Source organism: Vigna radiata, chromosome 3 (genome assembly GCF_000741045.1).
Source record: "Vigna radiata var. radiata cultivar VC1973A chromosome 3, Vradiata_ver6, whole genome shotgun sequence".
Lineage (NCBI taxonomy): Eukaryota > Viridiplantae > Streptophyta > Magnoliopsida > Fabales > Fabaceae > Vigna > Vigna radiata.
The window spans coordinates 9,717,630-9,733,882 of NC_028353.1; the positions used below are offsets into that span (position 1 = coordinate 9,717,630).

Here is a 16,253-nt window from a genome sequence, read left to right on the forward strand (position 1 = left end):
GAGGATTAAGAGGTTTTTAATTGCATGATTGTATTACATCAGCTTATATATATATATATATATATATATTCAGTTCATTATATTATATGAACTTGTCTCTTTGCTTTATTATATTACATGAATTTTAATTAAATTTTATTACACAAAACTTCTTAAACTTTTTTTTTATTGTGATTGAAACTTATTCAGCTTCAAATCATATGGATTCAAGAATGATTATCGAAATGGAAAAAATAAATATTGAAACAAGAAGATTATTTCTCATTGTTCACTGACAACTTGCAGTCATAAAACGTCGAAATGTCTTACTTACAGCCACAAATAATCAAATTTTTGGAACTTATTCATCCCTACATACTATAAAACAAATTGATAACTTATTAAAGACAACGTTCAAAACGACAACTTATTCAAACAATGTTTCGATTTTCTATCTTTACACTGATTTTCTATCTTTACACTCATCTTATACACGATATATAATAAAAATATCAACACTCATCTTATGATAATTATAAATTATGATAAATATAAATGTACCTTATTATACACCATATAATATTTTAACTTTAAAAAGGTCAAATAGAAATGAATGTTTAACATTAGAAAAAGATGTAATTTATATTATTTTCAATTATGATTATCAAGTTTTAATTACAAAGTTTTCTTCATCAACTTAAACAATTTTTCATCTTATGTCAATTAAGGTTATTTTCAGTTGATATAAATTGGAGTATTTTCTAGTCAATGTTAATCAAAGTTATTTATTTGTAAAAGCAAATCAAATTCAAATTATTTTTTTACCAATTTTAGTTATGATCTCCTCAATCCACATTACTATTACTACTCTTCAACAGCATGAGTTTGTTATTTATAATACTGAGATTATTTTTTAACCAAAATAACTCGTGGTTTTTAAGTAAATATTAATAATACAGTGTCAATGTTATTTCTTGTCAACAAAGACTAATTTTGAGACATGTTACCTATATTTATTTCATTTATATTTTTTTCAATTAAATTTTTTATAGATGTTTGTGAGATTTTTTTTTCCAATCAAGAATTGTTTTCCTTAATTGATGATAGCTAAAAACTATTGCAAATAGTAATCAAGACATAAACTTAATCAGCATCAATTTAAAAACATTACAAATTTATATGTCTTAATTATTAAATATTATTTAATGTTGAGATAAGTTTCCATATGACAACTTATTTTAAAAAAAAAATCGTTTGGTTAAAAAATATTTAAAAAGCAAAACACTTAATATTGTGAGAATTTCTATATAAATATGTTAGAGATTATAATTAAATATCTTAATAACATTATTAATTTTCACTAACATTAAACCATTTCCAACATGTTCTAACTCACCAAAATAATTAATGTAGTATGCTAAATTAATGGAAGGTAAAACTAAATCCTTGAGGGTTTAATATATGAAAAGGAAATATTTTCTACTAAAGCAACTAAAATGAGAAAAGAAAATTATATTTGAAGTATTTTATGTAAAAAATAAATAAAAATTTAACCTTAACAGTAAAGGGAGAAAAGAGGGTTGTATTTTAGGGCTTAAAGGAAATAGATGAAAAAAATTGAAATTAAAAATATGATTTTGTTTGTATTAATTTAGAACAACATGGCAGTTATTACACTGGTGATATATTTAAATTTATGGTGGGCCACTGTTGGGAAAGGAAGGCCCAGGTGATACCCAGTGCCACACACATACCATCTGCTCTGCTACTTCTTTTCCCAATCTAACAAACCCCTTATAAATATTCACCCTCTCTCGCTTCTTTCCTTCTCTCCTCACACACTCACTCATTCAACTCTCACTAAACTCACCCACTCATTCTCAACACCACCATGTCTTCTTCTACTCCTCCTGTATCATCCACATGTACTGCAACCACCACCGTCACCGTCGCCGCCACCACCACCACCGCTTTGTACTTCAATACCACTGACAACTGTGAGGTGTCAAAGAAAGAAGGGTCATCAAGGGGCACTTCTTCCACCACTTCCCCTCTCATCAAGAATTCCACCACTCAGAGGAAGTGTGCTTTTGCAAGAAAGTGTGCAAGGCTGGTCAAAGAACAAAGGGCTCGCTTCTACATCATGAGACGCTGTGTCATAATGCTCATATGCTGGCATGAGTACAGTGATTCATGAACACAACAAAATGTTCCATCACAAAAAAGATCCACCAATTCTCTTCTTCTTTTTCTTCTTTTCTTCCTCCATCTCTCTTCTCTTTGTATGAGATCCTTTTGTTGGACATGAACTTTTTCTTCGACTCAACTGTACATAGAAATTTCACTCTTTCTTTTCTTTTGCTTCTGAGCTAGAATTGTTGATCATGGTTTTTTCTTAGGGGGTTTCAACCTCTATCAAACGATGTTCATCTTCATGCTGGTGTTGCTTTCAACTTTAATTTTATATCTACCTGAAATAGGGCACATATATATGCTAAATTAGAATTCAGAAATTAACTGAAATATATTTTGACTAATACATATAACTTATTTTTTTTTTTTTTTATAAATTTCTAGGAATTTTTGTTCTTAGGAATTGAAGAAGAAGAAGTGATGGGTGTTTGAGATCTAAAATCTGAGAGTGAGAGATTTCTTTGAAGCATTGCAGACTGATGAGGTGAGGTGAGCTGAGGTGTGTGCTAGGCGTTGTGTAGATCTGTTGTGCTTAGGATGACGCAACACCATACTTTCTATAATCACTTTAATTAATTTTTTAACATGGTCTCACCTCACCGCTGTTAATAACTAATTGCTTACCATATAAATTAAATTTTTAATAAAAAATTATCTTCTAGAAAATTATGATTGAAACATGTTAATATATTTTTTTTCCTGATATTGTCTCAATATTTTTCTTTAATTACCATTTAGATTAAAACTAATAGGTGTACCGTAGATATAAACATCTTTGGAACAAGGAAAGGGGCAAGCAACAAAGATGCCGTTTCCTCGGTCAAAGGTATGCACTAACTTTGGTGCTAAATATTATTATTATGGTGTTTACGAGACAAATTAAAAGCAATTTTTTAAGGTCTTTATTACTATGAGATCTTTTTGTTTAAATCACACATCTATATCTTCTCAGTTGAAAAAGGTAGATATTTCTCATCTTAGATATAAATAAAGTATTGTAAATAAAAGGCTTACTTTTTGTAATCAAATCAATATTCAGTCTAGTATAACTTTTGTCATGTTTGTAAGAATTCTTGAACTTTTCATATCTTAAATGCAATTTTTTTTTTAATTTTATAAATATAATTAATTTGATTATTTTATATTGAACAACAAGAAAAATTAAAATTAAAACAATCAATTTATTAAAAAGAAGACAAGAGTAAAAAACTCATGCCTTCCAATTTGGACATTAGAGTGGAAATTTATTGAAAAATACACATCTACTTCTCTTAATTTGTGTGATTTTCTTAATAAAAGGATATGTATATTTTATTTAGTTTGTTGGTTAGCCATTCATATTTTATGTACTTCTAATAAATAGCATTAACATATTTTTAACAAGAGATAAAATTTAACTATTTCATTTAAAAATATTTTATTGATGTAAACTTTAATAAAAAATTATATGAAGATAACATTTGGGATATTTTAAAAATTAATAAAATTATTTTCTGTAAATAAATGAATAAAATAAATTCTATCTTATTATAAATATAAAAGAAACCTAAATGTTGTTTATTAAAAATGTAAGAGTAATATATATTATTTAAAAAAAAAAAGTGTCATTCAGCGCCGAGAAAGAAATAAATATTTTTGTATGTAATATTTGGTATAGAAATTATCAACCTTTATTTTTTTTTTCTTAATACTATCGGTGGGTGGCACAATATATTATTATGAAGAAACTCCCAACTCCCAAGGCAATTTTTTAAATTTTTGGTAGAATGACAAAATTGTCCTGTGAGAAAGATGCTTTTGAACTTTTTAACAAGCAGATGCAGTTTGGACAAAAAAAACTTGTGGAGGGGCATTGCTGGAATATGGTCCACTACATGTTCCTATAGTTAAAAATACTGCAGGATTGATTAATTAATTAAGATATGAGTGAAATTTTGGAAGAGTAATTAAGATGCAATTGAGGGGTAGTATTGTCCAAGAAAGAAATTATTTACAGCTGGGTTTGCTGTTGTTTACACAGTGGGAGTGAAGTTGCAGAACCGTATCAGAACCTGACTCTGCGAAAAAAACAAAAGAAAATATGTTAAATAATTAATATACTTTTTTATTTTCAAAGATCGTGTAAAGATTATTTAACTTATGAAGGTGATATTGCAGTTGGGTATGATAACTAAACTAAGAATTTTTTGGAAGAAAAATAACCATTCACTTGGCCACTAATAGTAAAAAAGATGTGAATAAAAGGTTGAAAAATAAAATAAAAAATATTTATTTATAATAATAATATTATTATTATTATTATTATTTTATGACTTTGGGAATGGCAGGCTGGCACAGACGCTGACAATGGCATCGCAGGCGAGAGAGCAACACATGGACTCTTAGTCACTCAGACATAAGTTAACTTAAATTATTTAAACCTATAAAAATTAAATAGTTACTGTTTAGGTTTTTTTCATAAATAAATTAATTTTAAGTTGTCTGTTTCCTAATAACATCAGTGATAAATTATTGCTAGAGATACAAGTAGGAATAAAAAGTAGTGTATTTTCTGAAATAAGTTATCTTAAAATAATTAGAAACATTTTTTATTAAGAAGGTTAGGTTTTAAGTTAATTATAAGAGAATTTTAGTTGCTTTGTGAAATAAACAAAAGACTATTAGTTTTAAAATAGATTCTACTTGTTACAATAATAAATTGATTTAGTTAAATAAATATTCCTGATATTATAATATATATATATATATATATATATATATATTATAATAGTATATTTATTAGAATACTTTAGGACTATCTATTTATTAATTTACTTAAAAACTTAAGTTATAGTATTTAAATTCATTAATTTTGATATAATTGCTTGAAGAATGTACAAACTTGAACACTGCATGTCAATTTCCTTTTTATGAAATTTAACACATGAACTTTATTATCTCCATAATCAAAATATATTTATTGTGTATAAAATGAAAGAACTGAACTTAATAATTGACTTTTTATGTGAAAAAAAAAAAGGATTAAATTGGGTTTTACTTGATTATAATAATTCTGAAAGATTGGTAGTCTAAAAAATTCTTTTAAAAAAAAAATAAGTCAAGGCAAAATTTTAAATTAATTTTATATTTCAAATTGAAAAGTTTTAAATTATCCATAAACTTTGTTCTTTAAGTGAATAAAAAAAAAAGTGGAAGTTTAAAATTTTGTGTTTGATGTTTCTCTGTGTGTACACTTATTGAATATTTCAAATAGTTGCTATGTGAAAGGAAATATTAAATTCTGATACTAATTGCTTTAGGTATAAAGTATATTATCTTTGATGAACTTTCTTTTCGTGTTAGTTTGATATAATGAGTCATGGTTTTTTTTTAAGTGATGATAGTTTTATATTGCCATCATGCAGGGTACCAATTTGGATAATTTTATGCATGTTTTGAATATTTTCTCTAATTACATTATCTTTCTTTTTTTTTTAGGTCTGGACAGTTTGTGTCCATAGAAATGGTCAAGATTACATGTTTTGTAGTCAAAGGGAAGATTAACTTTTGATGAAAATGGTGTGCAAACACATAAACATGACTCTCAGAATCTTAAATTAAGTTGGGATGTTAATGATTGAGATTTGGTATGGCGTGAAAGACTATTACCAATTCAAGAAAGTGGGAAAAGAAAAAAAAAGGAAAATGTTTCATGCTGGAAGGACCCGAAATCCAATACATGATCAAGAAAAGGTAAAAACATAATCATCTCATATCTCAATCCACTCCTATATATTAGTTTAAAAAAATAGATTATTTCTAAAATCTTAAATTTGATTTGGACCACTCCTTATAGTTGACTTATGCTAATCTTAGACAAGTAAAATAATATAAAATAGTAAAAGAAAATATTATAGAAAGGAAATGTTATTTATTATACAGCTTAGAGGAAAAAAAACAGTCTTAAAAAAAGAAAGTAAAGGATATATCATTTAGTTATTTTCAAAATAAGTTGGTAAAAAACCTTGACACATGATGTATGAGGTTTGGGACACATGGTATTGTTGTTCCCTTCTTGTTGTATCTCTCTTCAGTTTTTTTTTAATGTAATTATGACATTTTGATCAAGTTGCTAGAGAACATAGATTTTCAATCCATGAAATGTGATCTTAGTATTTTTTATTTTTATATATAAATAAGATTGTAATCTATATTAAGGAAGAAAAAAAATCAAACTCTATCAACTATCATTATCTTTTGTCCCCTGTTTGAACCATCTTTGTCTAGTTTGTTTTTATATATCCAACATGTACCCATCTACCATAATGGCATCTCGTAACCTCCAAAATTGATAGTTCATTCTTCATAATTGTTGAACAGTCCTCTCTCCCCATTTTATTTTTTTTTTACACAGGAAACCCTTGTAATTATCAATCAATCCTTGTTTTCCTTATTTGTTTGTGAATCCACTTTACAAGGATGTTTGTTTCTCGTATGGAATCTATTTTACTTTCTACAAACATTCAGATTTTCTCTTATTATCTTAAAGGGAAATTAATTATTTTTAAATTTGAATATTTAAATTATAACTTTCTTTTAAAACATTTTTATATTTTATTTCTTCCAAAAACACATACAAGTAATAAAATTATACAAATAATATGTTATTTAATTTTTTTTTCTCAAATATATTTTTCTTTACTAAACCAAGGTTAAGTTTTTGTAATATTAAATATATTTTAATGATTCATTTTAAATTCTAATAGAAAATTAAGTCTCTGAATAGAAATTAGATGTTTATTTATAAATTTATTCTATAATTATAGTTTTAAAAACTCTTCTCCATTTACATGTTCTTTAACTCTAAACGATGTAACCAATAAAATTTTTGCTAGATTGAGATTTTTTTCTTAAGTAGATTAATAGTGGAATGAGTTAAACTGTATGGTATTTTAGATTTCTTTTCTTGTTTTTACAGTTCTAAAATATTTACTTAACATCAAAGACTGGATTTAACATTCATATAAGGTTAACTTAAGCAACACAATCTATATAGGACTTGTTTCGAATTACGTTTCATTCAAGCAATGATAAGTGTGTCACTCAGTGAGAATAACTTGCTCCATTGATAATATATTGGAGTAATGACAATGTTACGTTATATATTTTGTTGCTTTTGTGTATGTTATAAATTATTTAGTGATAGAATGTTGTATGAAGACATAAATTCGACCATTTTCTTACTTTTATTCTTATTAAAACAAAAAAAAATATTGTTTTGATAAATAAATAATTGGTTATAAAAGCCTATGTAATAAAAAAATAACATATATTATTTAGAATAGATAAGGATAAAGTTATTATACTTATTAATACCTATTAAATGATATATAATATTATATTGTATTATTATTTTGTTATTTTTTATCATTCAATATAAATTTGACTACAATAAACATATACATCAAACATTAAAATTATTAACTTTCTTTAGATTTTATTTTATTTTATTTTATTTTAAAATATATATAGTTGGGAAATGGTCTCATATAATTAGTCGTAATTGGTGCAATGCTATATATTTAATAAGGTGAGGGAATGATAGTAAGTAACGTATAATTTATACAGGAGAGAGAATTAAAACTCTATTTTTACACTTTTCATTGTACAAAGAAGTTGTAATTGGTGGAATGCAGTATATTTAATAAGCTGAGACAATAATTGAGACAATAATGGAAAGTGGCATAGAAATTATAATTTAAAGAGAATTAAAATTCTACCTTTTACGCTTCTGCGTCTTATAAAGAAATTTACTTAGTAATTGATTATAGAGAACTTGTATTGATTATAGTAGTAGACATTACAAATAAAATTGATTGATAATTGATTACAAATACTGTGTAATCGATTATGTAATTGATTATAGTCACTAAAAATTGAAAGTCATCTTGTACCTTAATAATTTTAACGTGACTTAATCTATTACATGTTAAAGTCACTTAGGGATTCATGATTTCAATTTTTCAGTTATGGTAAAGTTGAGATCGTTTATGGGATGTATGACTTTTCAATATGAAGTTGTATGAAAGACTCTACGACTTGTTTATTTTCGTATTTTTTTTTTTAATTTTTCTATTCTCTTAATATATGAGTTAGATTTACCTATTCTTGTAAAAGAATCTAAATGTGGATCAATAGTTTCTAAACATCACACTAACTTTTAAAATGTTTTTACATTTTTCTCACATCCATATGATCGCTACGGTGGTGGCGCAACTTAACAGTTGCTAGTGGTGTTGGCCATGGCACTACGACGGAGGGTAAGAAAGAATCCACGCGATCTAGTGGAACAAAAAATGAAGGTGGCCGATGTCGGTGTTACCCAATCATAGTGTTATGACGTCACAATGACGACTCTATGACTTACAACTCTGAGATCTAGTCTTGGGGTGAAAAACCTTGATGGAGATGTGGTATGAGATTTAAAAATGGGAGAGGAAAGGAAACCTTACAGTGAAGAAGACAAAAAGAGGATGACTTACTGGCTTTGGCAAAGCTCTAATTACGATTAACAATGTGACCCATGGCCTGACTAGATGAAGAATGAGTGGAGGTTGGTCCTGGCATCACTCTCTAACTGGTCTCGTGCAAAAGAAGTGAAAGAGGAAGGGAAGGGATGCGATGTTATGGTGAGATGCAACGAAGAGGATCGATAGAGAAGAAATGGTGGATGAAGCTATTGGGGTTTTGGAGATAGAAAAGGGGTAGCTTTTTCGTTTGCCCATGCACATTTGATGAAAAAAAGTTGAAATTAAAACCACCTTGTTTTGCATGTAAAATGTGATGGTTCAAAAAATGTTATATTATTATGTAAAAAATGACATGTTTTAAATAAATGTCATATTAAAATCGTCGTAATTTACTTGTTTTTTTCTAGAGTTAATACTTATAGAATTTTATATGTTATGAACGAATTATGTGTGTAATGCAAACCACATAGCATGTATTTATAGCACAATAAAAAATTAATTATAATAAATAAACCTAATAATTTTGAATTAATCATTCTAATTTTTCTCTAGAAATATGTAATAGCTTATTTCATTCTAACACTCCCCATCAAAGTGGAGCATATATGTTATATGTACCAAGTCTGCTACAAATCCACTCAATCTGAGGGGATCTAAGGGATTTGGTGAACATGTCGGTTAACTGATTGTTAAAGTTGACAAAATCAATAGGAAAAGTAGCGAAAGCTATGGAAAAAATACTTGAAATTGATTAAAAAGCATCGTCGGGGTGTGAGGTTGTCGAGTTGAAACTCAGTCTACTAGGTTGGAGCAAGTCAATCAGGTTGGACAAACAAACACTACAAAAATGCTTAAAATTACCTACAAAATTTTATCGATGGATTTATATCTATCAGTAAATTTGAATTATTGACAGATTTTACCAACGAATTTTGAAATTTTAATTACCTACAAAATTTACTAATGAATTCATTATCAACGGATTAATTTATCAATAAATATACTATAATTCATATTTTATTTACTAAAGGATTTTTTTGTCGGTAATACATATTTTTTTATTGACGAAAAAATTCGTTAGTAAATTTGTCAATAATTCAAATTTTATTACCTACGAAAATATCCGTCAATAAATCCATCGATACATTGAGCGACAATTTTCTCGTCCAAATAGCCTAGTAGGTGCGTGAGTGAAAGAAAGTTTCCTACATACGTATACATCTCTCATGATGGTCTATGTTGGAGGTGCAAAACTTTTGTTTCTTCCATGACGAGACATGATGGTTCGTCCTATAGAGGATATCTAGTGGTGTTGTTCGCGGTTAGAGTTCAACGTGGAGGACAATGGTTGGTTTGATGCTGATGAAGATCCTGGTGGTGGCGCAAAACCAAATTTGCGATCTGCGATGGTGCTGGTTAGAGTTGAGATGAAGGAGATGCATGTGCGATGTTGTGTGATTTGTTTTTTCTAGCGTTGTTAGCGAGGTGGTTAGTAAAAAGGAGGTCATGGTGGAGGTGGGTCTCGATTCTGCAGTGGTTCTTAAAGGTACTGGAAGGAACCATGGCAGAGCTAAATAAGGTAGAGCGAGATAGGGTTTTGGTGTTCGGGATTAGTTTTCTTGTTTCTTTTTAGGTTTGTCGGCTCTATTATGGTGTGCTTCACTGCAAAAAAAAAAAAAAACGTAAATGAAAAAAGAAGAAGGAGAGAGGAAGAAGAAGATGAATCATATTGTGAAATTTACCAACGGATCTTATCGATAGAAAAATTCGTCAGCAATTATCGACGAATTTTTCTTTTATTTATCGATGGATGTTTTTGTCAATAATTATCAACGAAGTTTTTCTATATTTATCGAAAAAAAAAATTGTCTGAGTATTGATGAATTTAATATTTAATCGGTAGATATTACCGATTGCATTATTACCGACAAATTTAGGTTTGTTGGTAACATATTAAAAAAAAGTCATTACTAACAAATTTTTAACAATTTTTATAGATTTTTAATCGTTGGTAATATTTTTTTTACGGTGAAAGAAAATAAATGCATGAATAAATAAAATAAATTTTATTCAATTTTTTTTTATTCTCTCGTTAAAAACAACATCCTCACAAAATAAGATTTTTTTGAGCGCGATGCACTTAGAGAATCACAATTAACTTAGTAAACATTACATTGGTCAATTAATTTAGTAAAAATTACATGAGTAGAATATAGACATTTTGATTTTTAATGATTTATTAAGTAAATATCAATTCATTGTTTAAAATTTATAATGTTTTAACTATTTGTAACTTATAAATGTTTTCTCTTTGAAAATTTGGTTATTTATGAAGAACAGAGTAAAAAGTTAAAAAAATTTTACAAGAATAAAGTAAAAGATAATTTTGTATATGTTGTAGAACAATCTTAAAAGACCTTTTTCTTATTTAATTTCATCTTATAATCTTCATCAATTATCTGTTAAGAAAAATTGTTAGTTGGAATTAAATATAATTAAATTATACTTTTAAGTATTTTTTTTAAATACATGCGTTTGACTTCCNGTAATTTATGTTATTGATTCATTCATACTTTGAATGTTGGTTATTTTTTTTATATATTGATTTTATATTTTGAAAATGAATTAGAAAATTATAATTGATTTTGATTTAAAATAATTAATCAATAAATCATATTTATAAAACCGAAATTTGATTTATTAACTACTATTGTACTATATCACAATTTGATCAGTCACAAATTGAACAATAACTAGCCGAATTACCACTAATATTGGACGGTCACAAAATCTGACTGATTGGTCAAGTGTGAGGACAATTAATTCTAATGTTGAATAACTTAAGATATGTGATTACTATCAATTGAGTCGTAATTACATTATTGTTAATCAAAGACACACTTCAAAATCTATAAATATAGGTTTGAAGTACGGAAGTAAGTAATTGCATTTAGTGCATCATTAATATTTGAACGGTCAAACGTTAAACTAACTTTGGTATCAGATGTGTGTGTCCTCCGAATGGCTTGGACGAATGACTACAATAAACTTGGAGCAAAAGACAACTTTGGGACCTCTTGAACTACTTTCTAGACGTTGAACGTTGACCTAGACTCCATACCTTGAAACAATTATATCGATTTTTTAATGATCCCTTATGAATAAATTATTATTCATCCATTTTAATAATATAAAGAATAAAAATTGTTTTGTGTATGGATGAAAATGACGATAGCTACAATTTAATTTCATCTCATGTGGTATCAAGGAGGTGATTTATAAACTCTTACAAATTGTTTCTTTGTGAATGTAGTTTGTAATTGTTTTGTAATTAGTGAACTGCTTATCTTGATTTGAGATAAGCGACTGGACGTAGGGATTGATAAAATCTGAACCAATATAAAAATTATTTGTGCAAATTTCTCTCAACCTTATTTTTTTTATATTTATTATTTGCATAGTAAGATAAATTGAGTAAAAATTAAAAGATACACGTTTATATTAAAACCCCTCTTGATTTGTTATTTCACGTTAACTATTTCGCTGCAAACGTTTTGACAAATGGGTTTTTCATAATGCTTAAAACAGTTTTCCTACGACAATTTTTGAACTGTCATAGATATTAACATTGTTAAAAGTTCGATAAAAACTACTACAGTTAAAATAACCATGTTAAAAGTTTGAAACAATGACTATTGTTTGCCGTTGAAAGTCGTCCAAAAAAATAAAATAATGTATTACATATCACAATGAAATTAACAAAAACAAACCTACCAGTGCATAATAGAAAAACATTTTCATTTGAGTGTTAAAAGGCACATAAGTTTTCCATGGGTTAATCATTTATTTGCTTGTGAAACCATAAAGATATGTAAAATACCAACCATAAGTAAGAAAGTGATTCGTGATGAGAGTTTTGCAACATTATGTAAAGAGCTTGGTAGAGAAACCTCATAATGTAGTGTGGAGAACTTTGTGAAAGAGCCTGAGGACGTGGATTTTATAGCAAGATGCGATAAAAACTTGTGATATGCAGTGAGATCAGTAATACTTCACAATTTAAAAAGGTTTACACTAGTGACAGCGATAATTGTGAAACTCATGTGAAATGCAAAATCATACGGACAACAAACACAAGTTTTTTATAAAAGTATTATACGATCCTTTATATAACTATCATCGTTTTTTAAAGTTTTAACAATGATTCTATATATAATTGTCGTTGTCTTTACTTTTAAAGACAACTATTTAAATAACTATTATTAAAGAGTTTAAAAAAATTTAATTTTTCGGCTGCATTTTTTTTATTAATGCGATTCGGTAAACGTCATCAATTAATATCGTGAAAAGTGTATATAATTTTATTACAGTAACCTTCAATATCGGTGTAAATGCCTTAATTTATTAATGTAAGTTGACATCATGGCAGTTATTTGCCAACACGAAAAAACTCTCTTGTCATTATTTTGCAATTGTTACATCAACGTAAATTCCCGTGAAACATCTTTGAATTAATTTTTTGGTTCCAGATGTTTTTAACTCTTAGAACCTTAAATACATTTAATTGCATTCAATATTTTTCTTTATGTTAGGTGGGCGAGTGAGGTGATATATTTGAAAGGGAATTTTCGGGGTTGGTGATAATTCTACTTAATTAAAGTAAAAATGTATTCCGTGAAGTAAAATTAGAATACAGAGACAAAAGAAATGATTGAATAAGAAAAGAAATGCGTTTTGCAAGCGAAGTAAAAAAGCCCAAAGGAAAGGGAGAGTGGCCCTGGTGGGTGGGTGGTGGGCTCTGATGGGTAAAATCCAAGAAAAGGTGGGACCAAAAAGCGAAGCATGTGTAGAAAGGGTGTTTGTGAAATTGAGGCAAGAAAAACCCGTGGGCAAAGGAAAGGACTGGTTAGTGGGTGGGCCGGGCCCAAGACATGGTCAACGGTCACATCACCAAAAGGATTGGCACGTGTTGCTTTGGGATTGGAGCGTTGGAGAAAGAGGAAGAAAGAAAAAGAGTATGATGTGAGTGCGAAGCAGAGACACTCAGACACCGCGCACGCACACTGACACATCAACTGCTTCCTGTTCTCACCAAGTCTCTGTCCTTTTCTTCTTTCACCTTTCTTAAATATGCCAATTAATTTTAATTGTATTTAATACTAATATGTAATCCATGAAAATACTTCTAATCAACTTTCCCTATAATTCACGAAAATAAATTAATAAAAATTACGTAAATATATCTGATTCATCACCAACAAAGTCACATATTCTGTACTATTAATATATTAAAATTACATAATTTATTTTAAGATATTTGACATTATTGTTCATGAGCAATTAACCTAAAAATATAAAACATTGAAGGAAAATTTTCCTTCCGGCTGTGTTCTTTTGGAAGGATTTGTGGGAGATGATTTGGGGGAGATGATTTGAATAGATTTGAGTGAATTTGAGAGTAATTTTATTGTTGTTTTTTTGAGTGGATTTGTGGGTAATTGAGAGTGGATTTGAGAGTAAAGTTTGTGAGAATTAGTGTAGGATTTGATTGATCTGACAGATTTAAAAAATTAGTTTAATTGGTAAAAATTATAGATTACCAAAATGCCCCTAGGTATTAAAGTAATATAAAATGTGATTTTTGTAATGTTATATTTGAATGTATAAATGTTAATAAAGAGAGGAAATTAATTAATAATAATTGAAATAATAAGTAAAATTAATTTTTAAAATATTAAAAATTTATAATGTTGTAAATTAATTTTATTTTTAAATATAGTATTTGTTTGAAAAATAATGTCCAAATAGACAATTTTTACTCTTGCACCCCCAGATTTCCCTGCATGCACCCCTCAGTTCTAAACCAGGCCAATACTAAAGCCCAACAGAAACCCTAATTCTCTTGCCAAACCCTAGCCGCCGCCTCCTCCATGGTAGCCACATCGCGCACCACCAGCAAGCCGTCGCACAGCGCCTCCATCATCTGCGACCATGTTTCTCACCACCATGTCGTCGTTCAACACCCATAGCCGTCAGCCACCCTAAAGCCACCACCGTCAACCTTCAAGCTGCTGCCAGCCACCGTCGCCGGCGTGCTCGTCGACCATCACGAAGCTTCACGCCACCACCCAATCTTCCGTGAGCAAGCACTAGTCCAAATTGCCGTCGCAAGTCTTCTTCCTCGCAGACCACCATCCACCATCGCGCAACCATCATCATCACTTCAGCAGGCCACCGCCAACTTCGCTGTCACGGAGAACCTAGAACCACCACCGCGTCGCAAACGGCAACCAAAAGAATCACCAAGCCGCCACCGTGAAGAAGATGGTTGGTACCATCACCCATGCACGACCCTAAACACACTTCACCTTGCTAGCTGTGGCGACGGATCAAGGAAGGAAGCTCTGGCCAATCGGTGACTGCTACCGGAACGCTCCCATGGCTGCCATGCAAAGAACTGCAAACAACAAAAACGCCTGGAACCAGATACGCACATATACTCTTCTTTTGCAATTTCTGAAGAAAACTGTATCTGGATACAACAACAATGTATCCGAATACCTGCCCCAAATTTCAGAGTAACAAAGGGTATATTAGTCTTTTGGCAGTAAATCATAGCAAATCGTCTCATTTTTGCGAGATGGTGAGGACAGTGCATTGAACTGAAAATCATCGCAAATCCTTGCAAATCCATCGCTTGAAATCAGTGCAAAGGAACACAAAATTTAAAACTTCTGTCGCTCGCAAATTCACTTGAACAGTACACTCTGTTCAAGCAAACAAAGCGTTCATGTTGTCCATCTAATATCACAATTTGTTTTATTGTAATCTTTTTGTAGTTATTTTAATTTATCAATTAAGTTTAGATTGATGAAGTTTCGAAAAAACTTTTTAGAATTAGAACATGAATCGAAAACATTTGAGAGAGTATTTATGGATTCTTTGCCAACAAGTTTGATATATGAATATTAAAATTCATTTTATGGATGGTGTTTATCAATTTTTTCCCCGCATTTATTATAGTTTTAGGTATTTTAAAAATAAATTGATTAATATTTTTAGTTTTGCATTACTCGTAATAATTATAATGTTAACTGTTCTTAAATAGGATAAAGATATATTAATAACTAAAAATAATAACATATTTACTGAAAGCTAAAATTATTTTAAGAAGTGAAACATTAATTATTATTATTATTATTATGAAAAAAAATAGTATCTTTATCTTCATTCACAGTTTATTTTCTAATTATAACTAGTCAAAACAAATAACATTTAGTTCTGTGGTTTGCATTGCACCAAAGTGGAGGTGTAAAAAGAGAAAGGAAAAGAAAGAAAGGGATGTTATCGGTTTCCTATATAAGGAAATAAAAAGTTGGAGAATCAAGACCAAAAATCTGTGTGCAAGTCATCCTTTAAATAAATATAAAACAAAATAAGTGCAAAATTAAAACAATACAACATTATATATATATATATATATATATATATATATATATATATATATATATATATATATATATATATATATATATATAAATTACTTGAAAAACTCCTACAATTGATTATGAT

At 28.7% G+C, this 16,253-nt stretch overlaps 1 protein-coding gene across 1 annotated transcript; it reads left to right on the forward strand.

The window, feature by feature from the left end:
- The first annotated feature begins 1,766 nt into the window (after nucleotides 1–1,766).
- Nucleotides 1,767–2,412, forward strand: LOC106757489. Its single transcript, XM_014640161.2, has one exon. It carries the CDS (start codon nucleotides 1,871–1,873, stop codon nucleotides 2,174–2,176), a length of 306 nt encoding a protein of 101 aa, XP_014495647.1. The 5' UTR covers nucleotides 1,767–1,870; the 3' UTR covers nucleotides 2,177–2,412.
- The last annotated feature ends 13,841 nt before the right edge of the window (nucleotides 2,413–16,253 follow it).

Bases quoted from the DNA above. Each gene is read 5' to 3' on its own strand.
- LOC106757489 (XM_014640161.2), top strand. From the start codon at position 1,871: ATGTCTTCTTCTACTCCTCCTGTATCATCCACATGTACTGCAACCACC.